The following is a 26556-nucleotide window of genomic DNA, read 5'->3' on the forward strand; positions in this document are numbered from 1 at the left end:
CTGCCTAACAGAACTGAAAGATGTGCATTAAAAAAGGCCTAGCTCTTCCTAAAAATACTAATTCTGCTTGGTGTAGGATACGCAGCACTAGCATCCTGATTCAGCATCGTCAGATTTTAATCACACTACCCTTTTCACATTGCTGGATGCGAAGTAGAAATGACAGCAAATAATGGGCCAGAAGAACTACTTGCTGCTAAACTGGAAAGCTACTTTCCTTACTGCCTACAGTAAAACAGCCCATTAAGAGTTGCTTTTTGATTAAAAACAAGTAAGTAATTTCAACTATGGCAAAGTGACATGTTTTAACTTGACATTTTGTTAAGGATGAGTACCCTGCAAAGCTCATAAAACAGTGAACAGATTCAGTGGAACATTAAGATTTACTATATCTACTCAATGCCACTGTCACTCCTGTGCAAAACATGTCAACCCGGAAATATCTGACTCAACAGCCCTAAGGTTATTTAGAATAGAAAGTGAGATTTTTACATGTTTCACTTTGATGCCATGAGAGCAGCTGCATTAAGTTCTCTCAGTGGTTTTCAAAACCCAAATAAAATGCTTGCTCTGTGTTTTAAAAGTTACTGTGCAAATGTGTGCCACCCACCCAGTCTGTAATAGCTTACATTCACTATTTTCAGAAAAGATAAACACAGTGGAGAAGGAAATGATAATATAAAAACAGCCTGGCACGTGAAATGAGGAAAAGCATTGTAGACTATCTGGCAAGACAAAGCACACAAATGTTATTTTGTGAAAATTAATAGCATCTGAAATTATACTCCTGTCCCAGTACTCTCCCCCAACCTCATGCCCAAATTAAAGGTATTTTATCTAATTCCCAGCTGAGAGATTGCTAAAAGTAGTAAGTCGCAGCTGTGTTGACACTGAACTTCTTGAACACAGAATACCAACGTCACACTGACCACTTTGCAGATGCTTCGTTACAAGCAGCACCAGTCAACTTGATTTGAAATACCTAGCCTAGCTGTAAAACAAACTGCTAATCTCCAGTTAAAGTCCTCTTTACGGTTCTGGAAACACACCAACACCTTATTATGTTTATGCTAAACTTATCTGCATTTTGATTGGAATTTGACAGTGACCAGTGGTTCAACTCAATGCTTCCTCAGACACTGCTGCCAACAGGGCCCACTTACTCATCGTTTTAACTAGATGCTCTTTCTTTTTGTTCCCATAGAAATCTATAACACAGTGACCTTCAGTTTAAAATATGAACTAATTAACTATCCGTTCTGTCAAAAAATGTTGGTGTAATGTTGATATCTGACTTGCCTGGAGAATTGAAATTATGAACAGACATTGTTCCTTGCAACACAATAGACAAAAAAGCACTGGACATCAGATTCTGCACACAGCTAAATAATGCTTCTTTATAGCAGATATCAGCATTTGCTTTGATACGCCTTGTTTCAGAAGACCGTACTCTCATAGCACTTTTCTTCGGTGAACAAAACTACAACTACCTATGTAGGTGAGTATACTGGAATTGGCTAGTATGGAAATAGCAGCACCGCTGCAACACCTGCACAATAACTTCACTTCTGAAGACTGCAAGCGTTTCATCCAGTTCCTGACAAGCCATTTAAAATTTGTTCTGGAGGTAGAAGCACTGGCTTCAAAAACTTGCGAAAGCCAATGACCAGGTATACCACTTTAATCATTACTTTAATAATTACAGCAACCTCTGAGGTTTTACTTTCACGAAGATACACACTTTTCAGACTACAGCTGTCTAACATGACTTCTGCCTCATGTTCTGAGGAGTTTTATGATAGTCAATGACTATCATACATAAAATTTACTGCAAAGCTCTAGCAACACTATGTTTCTTGCAGAGCTGACCAGCAGCCATATTTCACCCCAGTCATGTGGCAGGCACCACGTTTCTCCTAACTGTATTACAAAAGCTGACTCAAAACCCTACACTGCAATTCAGATAGTGTTTTTTAAATCCTTACTTTGTTTTTTAGTATTTTAAACTATGGGGTTTTGTATGCTCTTGGGGCCATGGATACCTACACTTCCAGATGCCAATTTCCATATCTACATTATGGTAGCAGAGAAAAAATACCCTAAATTCCCATCTAGAGACTATAATGGGTAAGAGCAATAATTAAAAAAAAAAAAAAAAGAATGTATTTTATTTGGTGCCATGGAACCCGTGACAGTTTTGTAGTTCTTTTCAGTGGGTCTCAATGAGCATAAATGCTTTAACAATGGACATTATTCATAATTCAAAATGGAGTTTTTACCAATCAATTACATACTTAAAAATATAAAGAGAAGCCATGTATACTAGATACCTGAAGTTATTATAGTTTATATCACAAAAATCCATCCTGAGTAGGTGAAGTAAGATACAAGTATTTTTAAAGATGAAATTACTTAGAACTCAGATCATTTTAAGGACTCCAGAGTTGTCTTCAAGAGAAATACTTTTCAAATGGACTGCTATGATTTTCTGTAGATATGCCGAGACATTGTGTTACGGTGGTTACATAGATATATTATTCATGTACTTGATTCATTAAAAAATTATTTACAAGGATGCTGTATTATTGTAAGGTGGATTTTTTGCATGGAGGCTGGGGTGCGTTATGACTCTAATTCAGATGAAGAAGAGAGAAAGGGTTATAGGATTCATAAAAAGCATGCAGACGAGATTCAGACTGGCACACAGTGTGTGATAAAAATCAAATATGGAACATTATGGGACATATGGAAACATATCTTTTGTGCAGGGAAGGATGAATCACAAGTTCACAGCTGGAATTTATGTGGATCCTTATTTAGCGGAGCATCTGTAGCCACTGTTTAGCTACATTCCCACATCAACAACAAAATGGTGCCACAGAAGAGAACACATGCCTCAAGCTCCAGCTGGTATCTGCGCCCACCACTCCTTTCTTTTCCCCGAAGCCACATATAGTCAGTTTTCTTTTTACAGTTTGTGGGTGCATAAACATGCATACACAAGTCAGTGAGCAGAATCAAAACGCTATACCTGACCACTGCTGAATTTTGAAAGGGATGGGGATCTGGTATAGAAGGGATAGGTTCAGGAAGAAAACCCAGTCATTTAAAATCAGTGTCCTGTCTGCAGCTTTACTTCAAATGTTTTACATATTTACAAACTTTGTGTACTTTACATATTAGAAAAGTTGTATTTCAGCTATCAGTAAAAAGGCCTTTAAAAATGCAAACTGAAAAATCATAGACAACATGATTTATATAGGTCAATTTGGAGGAAACCAAATTTCAATTTTGTAATTATAAAATTGCATATGAATTGAATTGCTTTAACATTTTCACACCTGTCAGCTTCCCAACATCAGCAAAAAGAAAAATAAGAATATGCAAAAAGACATAATATCATGTCTAAGCAACTTTCATGCAGAAGATACATAAATACCAAATAAAGATGTTTTAAGTGGGGTTTATTTTGTTTTAGGGAATTGTGATGTTGTTTTACTTTTTAAGATCATTGCTGTCTATGCTATGAGTTAAATAATTTCCTTCCACTGCCTTTTGAAAGATTTTGTTAATGAAGATACAGATTAACGAAAAATATATTTTTATGCAAGAATAAAATTGCATTTTAAAGTAAAAAACTGCCAAGCACTGAGCATCAGAGGATTTTTTTTCAATAGCTAGCATATATGATAGTTTCTCTTAAGTGTGTAATTAAAATTTTGAAGAACCTAGACTTTAAAGGTCACACTTCTACAAATATTCCATTATTTGAAGCTAGAGTTCAATGCTCTAATGCTCTAATCCCTTCCCCAAATTTTAATTCTACAATTATTTCTTCATTTAATAAGTATTTTAGATGTTCCCCATCACAAAACAAGCAAAACACGAATTACTTCTTGCTGAGGAAAGCCTGTAGGAAAAGCCCTCAGACCAGTTCCGTGATTATAGACTATACTTGTATTGATTTCAGTCAGAACAGGACTAGGCACTTAAAATTAAAATTTTCTAGTGTTCTAAAGTATTGTTTTTCCACAGAAAGCTTTTCTATCAGCAGAAGAGTTTGCGATACCTTGTTTGTGACCTGTAATAGTGTACTGACAGGCTGACTACCTCAACAAGCTTTCACAACAGAAAAAAAAAGATAGAAAATCTTTTAAATAAATTGTCAGGTAAGTCTGATGATGTAGGAAATTCACTAACCATTTTTATTGTTGTCTGAACATTTTCCATGTTCCTGGTCATTTTCTAAAAGCCACTTTTTACTTCTCTTCTTAGACAATCAGACTGAGAAGCCACTGACGAAACTACCCTCATTGACAAGAAAATACACCAGTATGCATCTGCTTCAATTTTTCCTCAATTTTTAGGGCAAACAAAAAATGCCACTTCACAATGAGTGTTACGCCAACACTGGAGAACTAGCATTTTCCTTGGAAAGAAAATTCACTTATCATGAAAGAAATTCTACATTTGTCAACTTCTTGTAAATAACTTATCTTTGATTTGCTAAATACTGATTTAATACTACAGCTTGTGCAATCTATTTAATTTTTAAAATATTTAAAGGAAGACAATGTCTTCAGAATGACAGCTCAAAAGGTTAAAAAAACCCCACATTTCCAAGTGAATTGAAATGTTTAAGTTGTCCTTATTTATCCCTGCAGAGAAAAATCAACATCTCAGTGGATTCCAGAGCAGTATTCAGGAGGTCTTGCAAAATAGTGTAATAATATTCCATTTAGATTACTTTGTCTTTTGTATTTAAAATGATTTTTTATTCTAGGAAATAGGGAAGCAAAGTGGGAAGAAACTGGAAATTACACATGGCACAGGACAAACACAGGCAGCCACGTATATTTCTTAACATAAAACAGTGTCTACTATTCAGCTATCCCTATTCTAGTAGAAATACAACATTTTTAAAAAATTAGAACAATGATAAGAAAATTTAATACATAAAATCTGCGCTAGTGAGATCCCACGTCAGACAGACACATGCCATACCTTATTTCTATACAAGAACAAAAACATACATGGTGAGTGAGGTTTTTTCCCTAGCAGAAATGAAGTGATTGATAGCCTCCAGGTTAAAATTTATTTTCTGTAAAACAATCTGATCGTTCTTTCTCGTTCCCTCTCTGTCTCCCCCCACCCCGCTCTGAACTGAACTTTAGCACTGCATTAACAATGGACTGGTGGATAGGAGGATCTATTAAAATGAGTAACTCACTGCGTAAGGTACTTTTCTTGCAGTATGCTCCATCTGCATGAAGCCAATGTTTTGGTGTGCTGTCTGCCGCTGTAACCAGTTCTCTCCCAGATATCAATGAAGCTGTGCATACATTTTATTTTTTTTATGCAAATTACAGCTTTGGAGAGGTCATGCCTCAACACCATTGAATTAATAAGCAGCCAATCTGTGATATAAAGAACATATTTATAATCATCAATCACCTCTCAGATTATTACATTGTTTGCAGAACATTATAAAACCTGTTAAGTACCAGGCATTTGTTTATGGCACTCTGCATAAAGATGCAGCAAAGCATATGAATAAATCTCTTTTTGGGGAAGCCTGTATAGAGACACTTTTGCTGCAATCTTCAAGGACACCAGCAGTTAAAGAGTGAGCTGTTTCATAAAAGTGTTTGTACACTGACGGTCGAGTTACATTTGAGAGACATCGTAATTTAGAAAACAGATTTTTGTTTAAGGCTTTGAGTGCTAAAGAAACCCCACCCCATCCCAAACCCTGAAAAAGCTCCGTAACTAAATCACATTATTTAATCTTGAACAAAAAATAGAATCCTTACAATTTGTAGCACAAATGATAAAGTTCTTACACGGCTCTTATGTTTTCCCTGGCTTAGAAAGAGTAAACCAGAAGTTGGTCTTGCTTTTCATACCTGCTTTCCACAACCCCTTCTTCCTTGCATTCTAATTTAAAAGAAAAACTAATATTAGATAAAGCAACACATAATTTGACAGCCTACCAGTTAAATTCTGACAGGGTCAATAAAATGAGAGCTTGCAGGAGTCCCAGATGAGGAACACTTTCATGAATGCCTCCATTGTGTAAACTCTCCGTATATCCTGCCTGCAAATGACAGTCATATGCCACCAGCTGCAGGAGGCATTCCAGCAATGTCAACTGCTGTGGGGCATTAAGGCAGGGTAGACGAGTTGGTACTTCTTTATATTTTTCCCTGGCTAGAGCAAGGGCTGTCACGCTTAACTCATTTACGTGTTATTTTTCTAAAGACTATAGTATTTATTTAGAAACGAAAGAAAATATATAATTAAAGCCTTGCTAATGGAGCTCCTCATTTTAATAGTAGTTTTATTATATAAAGCCAGCTGGAAGTAATTATTTTTTTCCTTGCATACTCTTCATTAGTTTGTACCTCCCTCCTCCCCAAGACATCTATTTCAGATATTCTTATCAAATTTATGTATTTTAAAAACTAAACTGTCCAGGGAACAAACAGCCACTACAAGTTAAAAATAGGAAATGTGAAAACCCCTATGTCCACTACACAGAAACACAGTCGCTACCACTTCTGAGGAGACTGTTTTCCTATGAACTCCATTTTACAGACTGCCATAAAATTTAAGTTTTAAAGAATTCCTGCAAGAAAAAAAATACTTGGCATATTTTTAATGAAGAACTAAGTCTGAACACAGTGATACAGGTTTGTGGTTTTAATTGCTTTTAAACAACTCACTGATGTCCAAGCTGATTATTTTTTGTATTTTAAGTCTGTGTAGGGAAAAAAGTGTTCAAGCATTCTATGAGTTTAATTTTCCCATTTTTCTTGATATTTATTTTGTCAAATAAACACAAAGCCCATATTTGAGATACAGGAATACAAATACACTGAGGGCTACTTTTTAAATATTAGCAATGCCTTGGTTAAGAAATTGTACAAAGTAGAGATCGAACTGAGATGCTTTTCGGCACCTTCCATGTGATAAGCCAGGGCATCACAAATTTTTATCATGCTCTTGCATACAAGCACACTGAAACACAAAACACTGAACTCTTTGCATGTCAGCACCTACATTTAGCCATCCTTGGAAGGGATGCTTCTCCTTTCTGCCCCCCATCTCTTCCTATAGTCCCTTATAATCAATTAGTCAATTACTACCAAGAAGAGTTTTTCTTTTAATACATGTTCAGATATAGATACAGAGCAAGAAAAACTGTAGGGAAAGAAAAATGAGGAAAGGCATAAATAAATAAAGGATATCAATAATGATCTATCATAAAATGACATTTTGTCGTTGTACTTCTGCAGGAGCCGTACAATCTCACAAGACATCCCTCTGAAAGCAGCAATAAAACTGCAGTACAGTACACAAGGTCTTGTATTCTGTGCAGGCAAAGGGCAATGAATATGCTATAAGGAAATCACTTTGCATAAAAAGATCGGACAATAACATCTTCAGGTTTGTTTGGGTTTTGTTTTTGTTTTTTTTCCCTTAATGAGAAAACAGGGACAATAGAACACTTTGGTAAGCCAAATTTTCATGTAAACGAGAATAATTCCTTTCAACATGCTACTTTATTGATTAAATTACCTTTTATCCTACTGCGTTGCTAGTTTTCCTATGGAAAAGATGGCAATTCCAGGTAGCAAGGAGTCTTGTAAACATTCCTCCTCCATGTTGAATTACACTGCCCAAATTTCATTTTGAGATTTCTGGTTCAAAAAATTCAAAAATTCAGAGGCAAACTGGAAGCAACCGCAATTTTGCACTGGCTTCCAGGGTAACCCATGAAAAACTGAGCTTTCAGTAACTTATACACAAAATCATACATAGGCTCGTAACGTCTAAAAGCTCAGACCTGACCAGAGACTTTAACAGAGAACTTGGTGTCATTTCTGGGTTGTGATAAAACAGGAAGCCAAGTTTAGATTTCTTTAAGAAAGTGCAATGCCTAACTTTTTTTTTCCTTTAAATCATGTTCATCTCCTTAGTGTCTAAACAATAGAAAAGATCAAAATACACGAGCACAATGTTCTTTACCATTTTGAAATCATCTTGCAAAATGCCTGCATATTTAGCTTCATAAAAGTTACACACGTACAGACAGCTTACAGAATTGAGCTCCGAGTTACAGCTCACTCTGAAGGCTAATACACTGCTATCTGTAATTCTGTACCTAAACTATATGCTGTCCTTGATGCATGACAGGGCCTCCAATGACATGAATGGAAAACACATGCTCGGATCACGGTGAGGGTATGATCCTTCATATTCTATTTACCTCTCACTGGTACACACCAAATGTTGAATTGTTCGTCTGAAAAGAACTACACTGTACAACATTTTCATTTGAACTGTTCAAAGCCTGAAGTATTGCATTTTGAAGTTATCTATATTTAAGAAATATACTATGGAATGCATGGAGAAAATACATATGCAGAGAATCAGGTAATCTATCTCCTTCCCTGGAATTCTGGTTAAATAAAGTTTAAAAAGAACAACCACAAATGAGCAAATTGTGTTCATCAGGTGTGTCTCACTGTTCTCTGGAGGTCTTAAAAATAACCAAGAAAAAGAAGAGCAATTAATGCTCCTCTCAACATTAGCTGCAGTAGGTATTACAAAAAAACGGAGACATTTATCATGCCATTCAAATTCTTGTGTAAGCGGCATACTCCAAAACACACAGGTAGGCAGACTGCAGCACTGATCTCTACTGACGTATTTGTGTTGTGGTGCATTTCCAAATAAACATCATCTCAAATATCACAGTAAGTTTACCTGCCAGTGACAGCACATTTCAGCTTTAATGACAACCCCAGGACACATTTTCTTACTTTCCACAAAGCTTCTTAAAGTATCACTTATTATTCACTTTATACGAAAACCTTGCTGACTTCGTGTTGTGCACGGGAAGGAATGGCAGGATTGTAATTGTGTCATTTTCTCTTCTGAACTCCCGTGCTCTCTAAGTGGCAGATGACACTCTCTCCTTTCCTTTGCACAAGTGCACAGATACGCATCATCGGTAGAGGATGGGGATGCAATGGCTTCCCGAGAGAGTCAGAATAGCATCAACGGTACACTGTTGGCAAGTTCACACTGATCAAAGCAGTTCTGAGATGCTCACCCCCCGCCCTCCAAAAGAGATGGCCTCTCTAGGACAAAATGTTGTGTGACACAGCCGTTACAAGTGGCACTGTTTTCGTTGTCAGTGAAGAAAAATCATTTAGAAAACAGTTGTCAAGTATTTCAGTAAGGTAAAGGAGGCATTAGGGCATTACTATAATGAGTGGGGTGAGCAGTAACAAAGCAACAGATGCCTGTCCACAGGCTGATGTACAGTCTTATTTTGGGCATTTGTTAGACAGACTGATGTTAAGCTAAAGAATGCATTTTGCCTCTTTGAAAAACTGTATATAAATACACGGGCTTTCATTTAATAAAACTGCTTTTTAAGTTTACCTCTTTCTACCGGCAGGCTGGACAAAAAAATAAATCCCTTAATTGCAGTTTATCTAGATGCTGAAATTTTGTCATTACGCTCCCTGAATTCTAGTAGAAAGCTGCATTAGTGATTCTCTTTCTGAACTAAAAGATTAAGAGACAGCAACAATGGAATTCCTCCTTTCTGCCTCTTCTCAGTTCCAGCCTTCTCTTTCTTGAGCCAGTATGATTCATCACCTCCTGGGTATACCAGGAGACCCAAGTTTGGAAATTCTTCTAAACTGCAAAGAACCATTAGTATACAAGGCAAATCCTTTTACAAAAGCATGAGCACTATTCTTTGAGAAAAATAACTGAGCAAAGCAAGCTATACGCAGCATATGTTTTGAGCATTTCTAGTAAAAAGTAAAAGCTCTTTAAAGCTTTTGTTTCTGATTGTACTTTATGACGGCAGTTCTGTATCAGTGAACAGAGTGTTCCCTTGCAATCAGCACAGTGTCACAACGACCTGGCAAATGCGAATGCTTTCACTATCAGTACAGTCCTTGCAATCTTGCCTCAGCTGTGACCCATTCACTTTTGCCCCAACTTCACTAAGATGCCTTACTCAGCATCTAATTAGTTAGGGAAGATCTGCCTTGGCTCTTAACCCTGACATAAGAGCAGGAGACTCTGCTGCTGTTATATACCAAATCTGTTCTGCCACTACATTAATCAAATCCCCAGAAAACTGTATATTAGTAAGTAACCACTAAAATACAAAGTAGAAAAACAGAAAAAAAGAAAAACTATACCTTTTAAAATGTTAAACACTAGTGCTTATTTCACAATATATTTGAGCATGTGCTTTAATAAATGCTTCAATGCTTCATACAGATTTTACAGTTTTGTGCACAGATATCTCAAAGTTAAGCAAAGATCTGACAGTGTTCTTAGCACATCATCAACTAAAATACATAATGGCACAAATATATTCAAACACTGTATGGATATATGTGCAAGATTAATATGTACAGAGAGGAATGGGAAACATTTTGCACTGAACACAGCAAGAGAACCTACTGAAAGAGGATTTTATTTTCAATCATGTTGCACGCACATAGCCATGTAACTATCACTGCATGTACTTCTATGTCTAGGTGCTATATGCCATACAAAACATCCTGTGCTTTTGTCATGTACATTATTTTCTAATGCTTCCATTCTGAGGCATATCAGAAGCAGCACAAAATTCTTGATGCAAATATTTTTAATTTGCTAAACAAGGACATGAACCACTACAGGTCTAAACCATGCTTTACAAAAACACCCAACAACATTAGAGCAAGTGTCTGAAATTAAGACAACGTAACCTGATAAAGCTTCTGAATTCATACTAGCACGTGAACTTATTCATGAAGAACAAAAAAAAAAATCCCACCTGGGGTCAGCTAATCTTTAAAATGGTGTGATAAAGCAATATATTTTAAATAGAATTACCATGCTTGCTGATGCTTACTGACAAAGGCAATTGTTAACTACCGTAAACTACAAAAAGCATTTTCCCAATGTTAATCTTCCTCCCAAAATGTTCATAATAAACCAATGTATGGAATAATAGCCTGTTGTCAGATTAAGTTTGAACTCTTTTTGCATGTACATCTATATTAAAAGTGTAGCTACATGCTACAGTATAATGATTAATTACTTAATAAATGTTAAAATTGCAAACAACCTTTGTGACTAGCAAGCCAGGAACATTTAAAAAGCTTTCACCTTCAATCCATTAGACATTATACTACACTCCTATTTTTAAATACTGGCTCAATAAACAGTTTATGTGCCTATGTCTACATCAATGTTAGGAACTATCAGACTGAAGAGTACAAGTACAGCTCAAACAGGCAGTGCACATTTTTTCTTTAATCTTATATTTTATTTCTAGCAATATTAATGCATAGTCCATGTATTGTAAGTATTATTTAGTTTTCCTTGGAATAATCATGCATTTACGCAAGGAAAAAAAGTTGAACTTACTGTACCATATCTCTCATGAACAGACGCGTCTGTATTAATATACATCATTGATTTAATTTTTAGTTTTCTTGGCTTCCCGCTCACCTATCCAGAAGTGATTTCTCTGGTGATAACTAACACATCATGCTAATGAGAGAATCTAATGTACAATAGAGAAATGTCACTACTAATAATATTTGCATGAAGTTAAATAAAGCAACTGTAAGAGAATGTCAGACAGTTGTTCTTTAATAAGATACAGTTACACAATGAAATTATGTTGTTAATTTTGTTACATCATTGAGTGAATCCTAAATTACTATATAATGACGCACAGATCCATTTATAATTCTGATATACTGCTTTTTCACTCTCACACTGAAAACAGCTCCTGGAAAGGCTATTACCTTTTTATCTGAAACGGATTAAAGATACTTCTTTCTTAACAAAAAGGTACATGGCTCTGGCATTTTGTGTCACTGTGGGTAACAGCCATTTCTAAAATGACTTAAAAGTATTTTAGAACATTACAGTCCTTAAGGTAACTAGATGAAGAAAAACAACATTTCTTACTCTGACAAATGCACAAAACATTTGTGAAAACAGACAATCACAAAAGCCTGCTTTTTTAAATCAATCAAATCCAGACCTTCTTTTTTGTTGTTAACAACTCCTTGCCAGAACTAGAATGGGCAGTGGGTGCCCTGGACTTAACCAGATGAGCATGGAAGAGAAGCCAAGGGTTTCTGCTCATTCTCGACCTGTCACTGATCAAAGTGACCCAAAGAAGCACTCCTTTTTAAAAGTTAAGATTTATGCCCTTTGAGGTTATCAGACATTCTTCTGTATACAGAATGGGATGACCCCTTTTCAAGTGAATCACAGACTTTTACATGGACAAAAGGTGCATAGGCAAAACAATGCAGTCAAGTGGCCATGTCATAAACTTCTCACAGGTACTTTATTGGACTATTCCTCTCCTCCTCTCACAACACCAAAATCTAAATTTGCTCTGGCATGTGGAGATGCCATTTCCCTGTGCTCCCATTCTCTAAGAAAATAATAAAAAAATAAATACCATTACACTTACTATTAATAGCCCAAACTTGCACAATCAATCCTAATTTTTCTAAGATACATACAGTGCCTTGTCATAATGAAATAGGTTTTCCTTTTGTTCTGAGAAAAGTTATTCATTCCTATAGTATGCAAATAGCAGTGCGGTGTGAGTTGAGAGGTAAGAGGAGGGAGGGATTGCAAGGTTTTGTTTTGTTCTAAATCATTCTTCTTGCCATGCTCCAATCTTTGTATTAAAAACCTGCTTGAGATTAAGTTACAACTCCAAGGAAAAGTGATGGGGGTCAGAGTTTGCTTCTAAAATACACACGGAAATGTAGCATTATACTTAGAAATTTAAAAAAGAAATGTCTCTAGCATTACTATGTACTGGAAAAGTTTCATTGAACAATTCTTTCAAACCATGCCAAACTTTGCTTGCAAGTTATGTACATTTCATAACTTCATGTTATTTGTACTCATGAAAACAATTTTTCTCAAAGCATAGGGAAAATTTTAAAAATACTTACATTTGCAGAAGATTGATTGAAAATACTTTTACAAATGGATGAAAATAGGTAACAGAAAGCAATATTCAAAATTTTAGTGACTTAGAAAGAAACATTGGCACTCAGACACAAATTTGCAGCTGCACTTGCACAACAGTCTGTGCTTATAGTCTGTGCGAGCTAGGAAGTTACAACAGTCTTAACAAATCAGAAATATAATACAAAACATTATCCTTGAAGAGGAGAGAAATGCATTTAGCAAAATAACTTACCCCCCTCTTAAAAGCACGATGAAAGCATATTTGGACTCAGTATGTTTAGCACATGATAAACGAACAAACAAAATACGACAAGGAGATTAACACAGTACAGGAACGTGTTAAGTACAGACTTTTAAGAAATAAATCTGCTTGACATTACCACCTTTGCAGTGCTACTGTGTGTGTATTCCAATGGAAGGATATACACTGACGCAGCATCTACCACACATTTAGTCATTTCGTACATTACTCCTCTCCTTCTATACAGAATACAACATGACCATGCGTGTTCAATAATGTACAAAATCCAGTTAATACTCAAGAATTAGCACATTCAAAATGTTATTTAAAAAAGAAAATCGAAACCAAACAGCCTAGCTTACATGCATAAATGTTTGGCTTGGTCTAATGAGCTACTTGTCTCAAATTATTTGACCCCCTTACACATTGTGATGCTCTTTTATTTAGTTTTGTTTCCTTTGTCAGTGTTGAACATTTTCTAGTATTCCGGAGACCTCAGAGGCTAAATCTGTTGAAAAACATCTAACACTAAACAGGCAATCTAATACTATCTATGTGGTTCAATCATCATTTATCAATTCATCGTTATCTGGATCTACTTATGTTAACTCTTTTGTGGCTGACATGGAAAGAACCTTTTCTCCACCCCAAAAAAGTAATCTCACTTCTTACTATAAGAACACAGCAGGTAATCCAAGTAACTGCTTTCCATCCTACTGCTCAATATCAATATAACCAAATATGTTATGTATCACAGACATTGTATGCAGCTGCTAAGGCTTGTAAGCAGTGCAGCAGCGGTTCACACTTCCTAATGCCAAGCAGTGTTTATGAAATGTTCATCTCTACCAGGAAATGAACTTTTTTACTTTGGAGAATGGGAAATTGAACAGTTGCTTATTTGCCTCCTTATGTTGATTACATTCTATACCAGCATACTGTATCAGCAGTAATCAGGGTCCCTCTACAGGATACATCAAAATATTCCTTATTCAAATGCCTTCATCCTGTCCTGAGCTACAGTGCTTTAACTGTCATCCACAGACAACTGCTGTTGGTTATTAAGTCTCTGCTTTGGAGTTTTTCTTGGCTTTAAAGTTTTGGGGTTTTTTAATTAAATTATTGTTTTATGGCCAGTATTGAGGCATGCTTTGTCACTGTAAACTATAAAAACCTAGTTACTTTCCCTCTCTTTACTTACAGTACAACGCCTCTCAGGTAAACGAGTTCATTCATCTTACGTCCAACATTAAATAAAAGTCCAATATTAATATACAAATCACTTACTAACTCCTCTTTCGGCTAACACAATATTTCAACTATTATCAGTCAGTGTCAGACCATAATTGGAAACTAGTTTTCAGCAAGGCAAAACGTCCCCTGGTAGGGAGTCACCCTGCTAAAAACCTCCAGGTTGAACTTCCCTCTGTTTGAGCCCTGTCCAAGCCGAAAGTTTCTCCCTCTCTTTATTTTTTTTTCCTTTTTTTTTTTCTTTCCTCCCACCTTTTTTTTTTTTTTTCTCTTTCCTCCCCCTTTCCCTTCACCCAGAAGAGCCAAGCAATTGTGCAAGATTAGCTATAACATACAGGGCGCGTATCACCAAGTGCATGGTACAGAGACACTGGCTCCTGTGATTAATTATCAGTTATTACTGGCCTTGCAGTAACATTTTCGCTTTCCCGTCAGAACCGGCATACCAAGCTGCCTTAAACGCGGCCCCCGGTGAAGGAGCAGCTCTGGGGAGGACGCCAAGGCTCAGCTCCGCAGAGACGGGGGGAGAGAGGGAGGGAGGAAGGGAGAGAGGGAGGGAGAGCGGCAGCGGGAGAGGGACCCGAGGGCTGGAGCCGTCTCCTCCAGCGACCCTCAGCTCCGCGCCGGCAGCAGCTCCAGCAGGACGGCTCGCCGCTTCGTCCCGCTGAATAAAACTCTGCTCTGCCACATGAAGTTAATTACGCCGTTCTGAGGGGCCCCATAAATTTAGTATCAGTTTGATTTGAGGGCTTATGTACTCGGGAAGAAAGAAAGGAGTTTTGCTGGGATAGCAGATACTTTTATTTATGGGACGGGGGGAGAGCGAGGGGAGAAAGACTGGAACAAAACAAAAGCAAACAAAGAAAGAAAAACAGACTTACTATGAGCAAAGCTCTATTTGGAAACTTTAAAACAAATGCTTTGCTTTTACTTAAAGCTTTAATATTTTTTCCTCTTTTAAAAAGGAGCCCTTAGGGAAGCAATGAAGTAACCATGCACATTCCAATGACATAGTTATGACAGTTCAGAGGCTGACTATGTAGTGATGAATGAAACAAAAATGAAACATGGAAAAGAAAGAGGAAAAGGAGGGGGAAAAAAAAAGAAAAAGAGCACAGAAATGCCATGTTTTAAAATAAATGAAAGTAACGTACCTGTTGGGACATTCTGAATAAGAGGTTAGTGTCAGTGTTCTGCCATGTCCCCATGAAACCAGAGTCGGTCGCTGCCGTTCTTGTTCCGAACTGCATGGAGTTGTCAGTGCAGGAGTCTCTTAAAGTCAAGTCTCTTGCCCTCTTTCGCTCTCTGTGTCTCTGTGTGTGTCTGTCTCTCACATCCACTTCTGCCTCTTCTGACTGAAAAGTGAAGGTGGATTTTTTGAGCCTCTTGGCAGCCAGTAGCAGGAGTGTAGTGTAGTTAAGCTAGCTGCACTGTGCGTTTCATTTGGGAAGGGGGGATTCAGGGGAGAGGGTCAGAGCTTCTTTCGCACCTTCAGCACAGATACCCCTATCATTTATGCACAGATTGTGACTCCCCAAGCTCGCCTTTGCTCAGTTTAACAGCTGCCTGTCAGGTGTGCATGCAGCACTAAGAAGACCCAACCATCAGCTTCAAACTCTCAGCCACTGGATGTCATTGGATAGCAGAGCAAAGAGTCAACTGCATTGCTCCACTGTCAGGCACCAAATGACATCCTGCACTAACCCTTCAGTCTACAGATACACACACACACACACACACACACACACACACACACGTTCTCTCTAAGTAGCACAATGATCACAGTGAACTGGGAGAAAGAAAAGACTGTGGCCCTTTCCCTGTCTTTCTCTGTTTCTCCTCAACAATGCTGTCAAGTACAGCATGTAGTATCTGACACTTGCCTACCACACAGGATCAGCAAACCTTAAGGAAAAAAAAAAGCAAAAAGCAAGTGAGCAAGCAATTACTCTTAAACACAGTCAATATTCGCTTAGAAGTAAAATACAGAAGTTGGCCTGGTTATTTTCTAAATATTAGTCAGACAAGAATTGTGGGATAGTCAGTTCCTATCCGAAGTAAAACTCTTACCAAAGAGCGGAAAAAAGACATGATCTAACTCCTTTTGAAATAAAACCAGAAAGTCACATGCACATTTCATCTCTCACACCCCTCTCTTCCCTTGCCCACTGCTAAGTGTCTTAAGCAGCATCGCGAGCAAGAAAGGATGGAAAAATGAAAAAGCTAGTCCTTTCTTCCCCTCCCCCAAAAGATCAAAAGTAGTTTTTTGTTTTGTTTTGCTTTTGTAAGTAGCTGGTTGAAGCAGATACAATACACCTTTCAAATCATAAAGAACAAAGAAATGAATCACAGCAGAAAAGAAGCCAGTCCCACACAGTTAAAAAGTAATGCAAAAGAAACAATATTTTTCCTTTAAGATCTTTCTTCTGTACTTAAGGCACAGTACTGCATACCAGGACAAATAATACTACTACGATACTGGTTTTAATTACAATGGCTTTTTAAAGTGAATCTTATTTGAAAAAATCTCTTACCCACTTCATCCTTTACATACAGACAAGAAATCATAACTCTGCAAACAAACTTCATAAATGTAAAACAAAATTCATGCAATCTCATAAAAAAAGGTCCGGAGTATTAAAAAAAAAAAAAAAAAAGCTGTCCTTTCCAACATAAGGAACATTCATCTTCTAATAAAATCTACAAATTTAGGAGGACAAGTGTACCACTCACTGCTTTTTTCTTAACTCAGGAATAACAATAAACCTCACTCTCTGAAACAACAAAAGAAACAGAAGAGAGCTTCAGTGGCAGCTCTGTGTCATTAGTGTGCAATGAGAAAAGATGAGAAGATGTACACTATGTTGACACAAATGTGCCTTCCCCTCTAGACCCTACATCTCTTGAAAGCTTTTCTGTTAAACTTTCCTCCAGTTCAGCACCATTAAGTACAAAAAAAAAGTCTCAAAAGCAGCAAATTCAATATCCAAGAAGAAACAAGCAAGAACCCCAAGAACTGTTGCCTTAAAATATATTAAGTCCACCTGTGGTCAATAAAAATATTCTCTGCTGGGGAGAGGAGAATGACACTTAGGAGTCAATTGTGCCAACAGTGGCTGTACCTTTACAGCTAGCTATTAGCCCCTCAAACTCCCGCTAAAATTTGCCAGCCTCTTCATTTGTGAAGTGGCACTCAGTGCCTCAGTCAAGCTGCATGCTCAGCTCCTGACCTTCCCACTAATGGCTGTTATTTGTGGGAGGCTTAAGGACACTGTCAATAGCAAGCTTCCTCCTCTCTTCTCCGTTCTGCATCTCTTGCGTGCTCTCGCTCGCTGTCTTTATCTCCACCTCTTACCACCCCCACACCCCCCCCCCCCCCGTTCTTTTTCCTGTCCTGCAGTCCTCTCCTCTCCCAGAGAATAAAAAAACACCGGCGCGCACACATGCATGCACACACACATGCGTGCATGCACACACACACGCACGCACGCACGCACGCACGCACAGACAAAATCAACCGGCATGCAGCAGCAAGCACCTGCAGTAATAGACTCTTTTATTAAAACTGTTATTCTGCAAGACTTGAAATTCCCGGTGGACCGGGCCATGTCAAAGCCGATATAATTAACTAGAGGCTCAGCAACGGATCAATTACCAGACAAGCAAGTGATAGTGAAATCAATGAAAGATCATCAGCCACATTATCAGTGTTGCAACTCATTAGGGTAAAACTGAGAAATGTGCTCAAAGCGAGCCCAAGCAAGGTGGCATTACAAAACAAAGGGCTAATTTGGAGACCCTGCTGTGAACAATCTGTAACAGAATTAGCCTTTTTTTCCCCTAAACTGCAGAGCTCAGTAACTAAATGTGACAGACTGAGAGAAGCAGTTTATTAAGACACCAGCTCCAAGTTTATTTAGTTCATAAACTCTCTCCTAGAAAATCAATACAGTCTGTACAGGGTTATTAGGCTGACTAGCTAATACATCCAAATCTGGTCTTCCCAAGCAGAAATCTTGGCCAGAATGCTACAACCTTTCATGAAATCTAAGCACATTCAGATCACTGTATCAAAGGAGGACTATCATTTAATTGTCAAATGCGTGACTTCTACATGAGAGCTTCAGAACAGTTCAAAGAAATAAATATTTCCCCCCTGCTAACTAACATAACAGAAAAGAAACAAAATTCAGTCTGCCAGTTCCAGTCCAGCTCGGGTCATCCTGAAATTTATGGCGCCTACATAGCACCTTTTTTGGCACAATAATGCCAGCATATAAACACAAGAAACCAAATACTTACTGAATTTCAAACAGGGATATGAAAAGTAGTAGTCGCTAAGGAGATAAAAGTAATCGCTGCAGGAAAAATACAACAGAAGTACACCTCCTGCCGTAGCAGGTTAAGCCTCCTCTAACTGTACAGCAATATGGGGGGGTGGGGGGACACGACACAAAACAGAAACAAAACTGACATGAAATTTAGTGAAAATTTTAATAATCAGAATCCAGGCTTAGAACCCAGTACTTCTCTTTGTAATCTTTTGCCCTCTGCTTATTGCTATAATTCCTCTGGAGGCAGAAATATTCTTCGAATCATCTGTGGGAAGTACAGGAACTACTTGTTAGTGCACAAGTTTGGCACAAACTGAGTAGAACGGTATTTTTTCTCTCCCCTTTGGCTAACTCATATGAGAGTCAGAAACACTATAGAAAAGGTAAGGGCTCTAACAGCATTTAAAACAAATTCTTTTATAAGCATTAAAAAAAAATCTCATTTTTAACAGATATTTAATCAGGAATACGTTCTGCAAGTATTTTACTGCTATCCAATGGCATTTGTGTTGAAAGATAAAAGGATCTGTGAAATTATTTTACATTTTCCACTCCTGGGAATACCCGGGTGCTGAGTAGAAGAGGTGGCTACAGAAACAAGGTTCTAATGAAACTCACAACAGAGTGCAGGTGCAGTTGTCCACTTGTGTTTTTGAGAATTTTAAGTGCTCTGTGAACTGTATGCGATGTTAAGAATTTTTTATTTCTTTTCATTTTAACTATTACTTATTACTTACTATCAAAGACAATTACATTACATGTATGGCTTTGTGAATCTTTTAAAAACATAACATTGTTGATTTCGTCTCTCCTCTTAAAACTACGGATACAGAAATGTGCCATATGGCAAGAAAGGATAGGAAAGGTGATTACAGAAAGCCCAGGTGATGCCAATATGAAAATCCAGCCAGCAGAATGTGCTATATAATGTAAATGTATCTTCCTTTTTCTAAATTCCATTATTCTGATAATTTAAGTGTTAATTAGTTCAGTCAAAGGGTTAATGCAAATAGTTCAAAATGACTAAACATTGAAAAAATATTTCCTTCTTTTTGTTCCAATTATTCAGTATTATTAATTAAGCTGTTAAAACATGCAACAGTTACTATCTTTTTAATGTTCAGTAATATGTAAACTCTTTAAAGAGATTTTTGTTCCACGTCTCTGCTTTAGATATTAATCAAGAAAATAATTACAGAGGAATTTAGTAAAAAAAACTACATGCATATAACTATGTACTGTACATGTACGTTCAACGAGGTCCAATTAGTTGGAAAGAATTTGCATTTCAGTTAGTATGAGCTAACAAGACTGTAGGGAGACAATGCAATTCTACTAGCAGGGCAAGAAAGAATAGTGTTTTTCTGTAAGCATTAATTCCCATAACTGATAATTTTAAAATGTTACTGATCTTTACAGTGTTTGTTTTTCAAACATCTAGGAGTTCAGTATAAATGTTTATATTAACTGTACATGCAGCAGTGTCCCCGAGACTACTCCTGGGGAAAAAAATAAAAGATAAAACAGTGAGCATAGATTTATTATTTCTGTCGATTTAGTATGTACGTTTCTATTTAATGATAACGATCAATCGATTATTCTGAAGGAGTGTTCCTTACATTCAGTGCTCATTCTCAGGACTCGTTAAGGGTACTGGAAAAGATTCAGAAAATCTTTATGTCTTTTTATGCACATGTTCGAATTTTCAATAGTAATGATACATGCACATGAACATACACTGTTGGTAATCTCATTTCTGTATACATAGTTTTCCTAAATCTCTGTACCCTCCACTAACCTACTGGACAGTACCTGTAATTCCCAGAGTTCATTTTGCTGCAGATGTTAACAGTTTCTCTAATTTGTAATGACAGTAAACTGGCCTTTGCTCTTCCCTTATTCACTATTCATTTCTAGGCTTGGTTAAGTAGATAGCCGGGTTAAAGATCAGTGGTTTTTCATGTGACACATTCTGGTATTCATCTAATAGCTCGTCAGGACAAAACTGTCCCTGTTCTTGCCAAAATAATGAAAATGGTCCTCCACATCGCATGATAATCAGCCCTTGCTTGTGCTGAAACAACCACGCTTATATAATGGCGTTATTTTGAAGACATTTTGTAACTGAGTACTCCATAGTGTCTCCAAAAAAGTATATATTTCATGAAGTAAGAGAGAATTCTTCTATTTGTCATTAAAATAATGTGTGAGCAGAGACTGTAACAATCACACTTACACTTTGTCCATGGGTAACAACAAAGTTGTGAATTGTGTCGTATCAGGAATATAATCTCATACTTGAAAATTATGCAAAGCCATCTTGATGGTCATATTCAGAGAGATGGTGATTCTGCTATGGAAATGTCATTCTTTATCATCCATTTCTCCCTAAGAATTATATAACGGACTCACTCTGCAACATCTGTTACACTATATGAAATGTTAACAGATGTCTAAAATGAAAAAAAGGGGGTGGAGGGGATTAATAAAGGAAACCTCCTCTGAACAGATAATCCACCCAAATTTCCATATCCTAAATAAAAAAAAATTGTCAGAACTGTATTTTCTCTGAAACCTGTCATCCTTACTTTGTACAACATTTTTGTGTGAGTTTTAATAGGTAATTTCCGATTTATAGCCAAAATGCATAGCACTGATTATGTCATCACGCAACAATGTGACAGAATACTTTCTAGCCCCCTGTGTTCCAAATCTCCTTGCTGAATCCTTGCTCTCTAACTTTTCAACAGCACTGTGCATTTAGGAATCTGTGCCTAATTCACACAGATTCTGGAAGTGTCCACATCTAAATTTTACTTTTTTTTTTTTTTAAAGGAAGACTTTTCAGGTCAAAAGTGTTCAGTATCCAGATCTTCAGACAACTGAAGCAGGGCAGAATTTTTCAACATCAGTAAAGTTTTCAATTATAATTTAGAATCATATTTTCAAACCCTAGCCTACTCTAAGTTAGTTATTGATCCTTTTTTTTTAATACAGATATTTAATTTCTTTCCCATTACACATTAGGTGACATGACAGGAACTTTCTCCTCAAAGAAAACTTTTGATTATGAGTCTGAAAGTGTACATTCCTGTTATGAAAGCTTCAGTTAAGTTTCTAGCAAGCTGTCACACTCCAACTGATCCTAATCACATCTTTGCCAAACTACGTATAACTACCTCGTACCACAAAACCCTTTTAAAGACTGCCGTGACACAACAATGGCAAAAATTAAGGTGAAAACTGTGACCTATTGCCTGCATATAAAAACCTCATCAAGCAAAGATCTTCAGGATTTTAGTCACCCAGCCACTATGTTTTAACAAGTTAAAGAAACAAAAGAATAGTCAAATACAGAAAAAGTAAGCACACAGACAAGACAATGACATCCATATATGCTGTCCTTCAGTATTTAACATGATCACAGTGTGAATGTTGGCAGAGACACCCAGTTGCAGGTTTGGGGGATGAACATGAACATCGAGGATATAACACAAATTAGAGAAAAGTTCTTGTCAGCTGTAGGTGATGAAAAACATACACTTTTGTCTTCTTGTTTTGCTTTTATTGTGATTTTTTTGTTTGTTATTTAAACAAGCCAATACTGGGAGTTCAGCTCACCTGAAACTCCTTTTTACAGGAGAAATCACATCTATATTTCTTGACCTACTTTGTAAGGGAGGTATGTCAAATACACTAATTTGCCTGCCTAACAACAGAGGAGTACACAAGTGAAGCAGAGAGAATCAAAGAATCGTGATACAGTGGATACACACACAAAAATGACAAAATGCAGGTGAAATGGAGGATGCAGAAGGTTATAAAAACAAGCAACTCTATAAAACCTTGTAAAAACATACAACCTAATGCCAAGTAATAGCAGTTTGTTGATTGTGCCTATTAAATTTTCTAAGTAATTACTTGCTGTTTAAAAGGTATTCTACACATCAGCATGGCATTTAACTAGTAATAACCACTATGCATATGTGGATAATACACTAAACTATAAAATGCTTTTCTCAGAAGAATTCTACAGGCCTAGCAAAAATTTGGTGCAAACCCCTTAATTTGCAGAGAGGTAAACAGGGCAGCTTGTTCTGCACACATAGGACAGTTTCACATCCAGTCTTCATGTCCTATCTGTGTTTGTGTTAGTGTCTTTTTTTTGACACAAAACTATCTATTTATTCCTTAATTGTTTATACCAAAGGGTAAAAGATAACCACATTAAGGTATGAGAATCTGATTCAAAGCACAGTAGATACAGCAAGCTCCAAAAGACTTTGATTTAAACTACGCATCTAATGAAATGTCCGTATGGTCCACCACTGAAATAATAGTGCGATACAGACATTGTTTCGATTTACAAAGAACTAAAAAGGACAGAGGGCACCTGACATGCCATATAATATAGGAAGATGTATAACACAAAAGTAAATGTATCTCACTTTTAAAACAAAATATTTCAAAACCAGTTGTATCTGCTGAGACATAAGTTCAGCATTCCAACAGAAAACAGCGGCAAGCTCTCAGCAACTGTTAAAAGTAACAATGCAACAACCCAATTTATCTAAGTTATTGAGAGAGATAATTAAAACACTTTGATCTAAAAAACCCAACATTAATATGTTTACATCGACAGATTATCACTATGCTATTATACAGGTGCACTACTATATTACAGTATCTTTCATCTATTGATTATCTGGGGTTAAGCAAGGTTTATATTTTTAATATACTATTAAATTCAGCAACTTTAGCTGTTCTTTTCTGAAAAACATCCTAAAACTGTGAAAACTGTCTGCTGGACACTAGTTTCGTACCAGACCTTTACAAAGCAATTTATTCTTTGGTAGTTAATTTCATTATTCTCATTCTTTCGGTAAACTGTCTCCATAACAAGCAAGGCCTTTGAATCCCACTACAGCCTAAAGGGTTTAAGTATAGGCTAAGCTTATGATCTAATTATTCAATAATATAATCTATTGTGCCACTTCCTAGTAACAATTATCTGGTGTCTAAAACATAAATCTGTTGTAATTAAGTAACTAAACTGACCTAAAAATCCTGGTTGTTTATTGAACAGCTGAATTTTAGATGGCTGAAAAGACACTTCATGCAGAAATGCAACACTGAACTAAGAGGAGCTATGTTTTTCTAATTACTGACTCATTCAAAGTACACAGGATTGCCTGAACTGCCCAGTGCCCTACTAGCTCTCTGGACAATTAGGAAAAGCTGCATTAGTAAGAACTCAGCAGTCTCTGTCTCACTTCTCTCTGGAGGACCGGGGAAATGATGAGCTCCATCACCTGGCCAGCAGTAGCAGCAGCCACAAAGTCACCTCAGGGACTTGGACAAAGAGATTCATCTGCAGCCTTGGCAGCAACCAAAGCGTGCCTTACTAACAGACAGTCACACGACCACACACTGGCACAAAGTCCTTTCATTAAGAGCTGTTGTCTAAGTGACCTGTCACAGAGTTTCATAAAGCAGCATTAATACTGTAGGCCAAAATGAGATTGATCTTTGAGCTTCGTGGTCTCCTGTTGACAACAGTGCATTATAAAACCAATACTAAATACTTTATAAACAGGTCTCCCTCCAGTGTATTAGAGGAACAGTGCATATTTCATGCCCTATAGTTAGGTAGCCACATATCCATCAGACAATTAAATAATTTATAAGATACTCAGAAGTGCAGTAAGACTCAATAAACTTTTAAATACTTACAAGCTACTATTTTGTTTGAAAACATACCAAAACAAAACAAAGAAAGATACCTGCTCACCTGCTGAGTACAGAGTGTCAGTAAAATTCAATTTTTATAACACCTTTTCACCTGAAATATCCTCATTGCACACAAACAAATCCAGCTCTCCACTCAGTTAAAAAGGAGGACACTTACTCATTTTAAAAATCTTTTATAAATTTCCTTCAATATTACTTTCATTACTCTATATTTCAGCTTCCTCTGCTTGGCATCAGACTCCTTTTTTGTCCTTTTGTACACTCTGGCCAACATGGCTGCAAGAACCTTCTCCTCTGCAATGCCTGCCATCTGGAACCACCCTGCTGCATTTCGCTCCCTCATTCTCCATCTATTTTCAGCCTTCATGTGGAAACAATATGTCTCTGTTCTCATGTCTATGTCTCTTAACTTCTAGTAAAATGGGAAAAAAACTTTTTAATTTTAGTAACTCTGCATAGTGTTTTGGAGATGAAGTTTTTGTGAAAGATACTATACAAAGACATTTCTTTATTAAATCACAAGATTGCAGGGACAGAGCTTACAATAAAAAGCGATCTAAAAATACTCCTGTTAAATTTAATATACAATAGATTTGGGTGAATTTTTTAACAAGTCACTTCAACATAAAACGAAAAAAATATTCTTAATATTAGTAATTCATTCACACTTTCAGGGAAAAAATTATGAGTTGGCCTGCTTTTCAAGAATTGTGAAAAACATGCAGTTCTTAAAGACAAATACATCTGAGAATGTCCAGCACATTTGGAAGAAAATCAGGGTACGTACTTCTCTTTTCCACCTCATAGAAAAGATGTTCTCCGTGTTGCTACCATAGTCAATGAAGAGACACTAACTGCATATAAACAATGAAAGTACATTTCAATGATATCTGCATACTGGTTATGCCAGCAATGTAGGAGATACAAACAAGATGAGCTCCTACAATATTAAGACATTAGGGGGCAAATAAGCTTGTTACTTCCTTGGTTCATCTTCAAAACACCAAAATGCTGTTTATGAGGAGTCTGAAATTTTAATGTGTAATACTGTCTGAATAGCTGTTAAAATGAAACTTGTAAGCAGAATTTTGCATTATCTAAGCCTTTCTGAGCTGCATGTCTGTAAATTTGTCCTAACTCACTTTAAAAACTGAAATTTCTCTCGCTGGGAGTAGTTCCCAAACCACCACAGGCGTGGACCTTTGTATAGTATTGCGGATGCCATGGTTTCACAGACAAGCCACATTAATACAGGATAGCAAGCATCTGGAACCCACAGCTTTGTGTGCTCCAGCCCCAAAGCACCCACAAGTCTATGCCAATTCAAACCCCTATTCCCAACCCACAAATGAACCACACTGGTTTTCTTTAGGAGCCAGACCTGAAATTGAAGCTTTCGGGTTTTCTCCATTCACACAACTGAAGATAGAATGGGAGTGGGGGGGGAAAGGGGCAAATATGCTCTAAAGGAAAATCACAATGGACAGTCCCTGCTTTGGCTTTCACATACGGCTTACTTGGGATGAGTTGACCCACAGGGACCTTAATACTGCTATTTAAAGACTAAACTGGATTTTGTTTCTAGAGTAACTGCAACAGACTTAGCAGGCTGGGAACAACGAAGCATCTACAAGTCCGTCTGTTATGGAAAGACCAAGGATTTGGAGGGTGTGGCTGGGGGGGTGTTCAGGGATGGAAAAAAGGGGGAATGGAGCTTGTTCCATGTAACAGTGTGGCTGCTTAAACCCTGGTATGTAGGACACTCCTCTGCCCTTTGGCCTGCATCTAAAAGGCACAAAGACAGTTTTAACCACCAATTTGCAAGAAAGCCCTGTGCTACACCTTCAACAGTGTTAGTAACTTTACTACATGTACAAAGTAGAAGAATTAACATGTCTTTTCCTTACTAAAATACTTTGCTTTCTCTGCAGCACAATCCTT

General features: G+C 37.1%; 1 protein-coding gene across 2 annotated transcripts in view; it reads right to left on the reverse strand.

Moving 5' to 3' along the window:
* Window positions 1–16621, reverse strand: part of BNC2 (basonuclin zinc finger protein 2) — a 236386-nt gene extending 219765 nt beyond the window's left edge. Inside the window, exons 1-2 of one of the 2 annotated variants that reach the window (XM_075411176.1) lie at window positions 16601–16621; window positions 15685–15885 (exon numbers count right to left, since the gene is read on the reverse strand). In XM_075411176.1, the coding sequence (XP_075267291.1) occupies window positions 15685–15885; window positions 16601–16621 (222 nt within the window). Of the gene's footprint in view, window positions 1–15684; window positions 15886–16019; window positions 16044–16600 lie in introns of those variants that run through there. The other variant, XM_075411175.1, reaches the window with a different exon arrangement.
* Between the last annotated feature and the right edge of the window lie 9935 nt (window positions 16622–26556).

The sequence above is a fragment of the Opisthocomus hoazin genome, chromosome Z, assembly GCF_030867145.1.
Source record: "Opisthocomus hoazin isolate bOpiHoa1 chromosome Z, bOpiHoa1.hap1, whole genome shotgun sequence".
In the NCBI taxonomy this organism is placed as follows: domain Eukaryota; kingdom Metazoa; phylum Chordata; class Aves; order Opisthocomiformes; family Opisthocomidae; genus Opisthocomus; species Opisthocomus hoazin.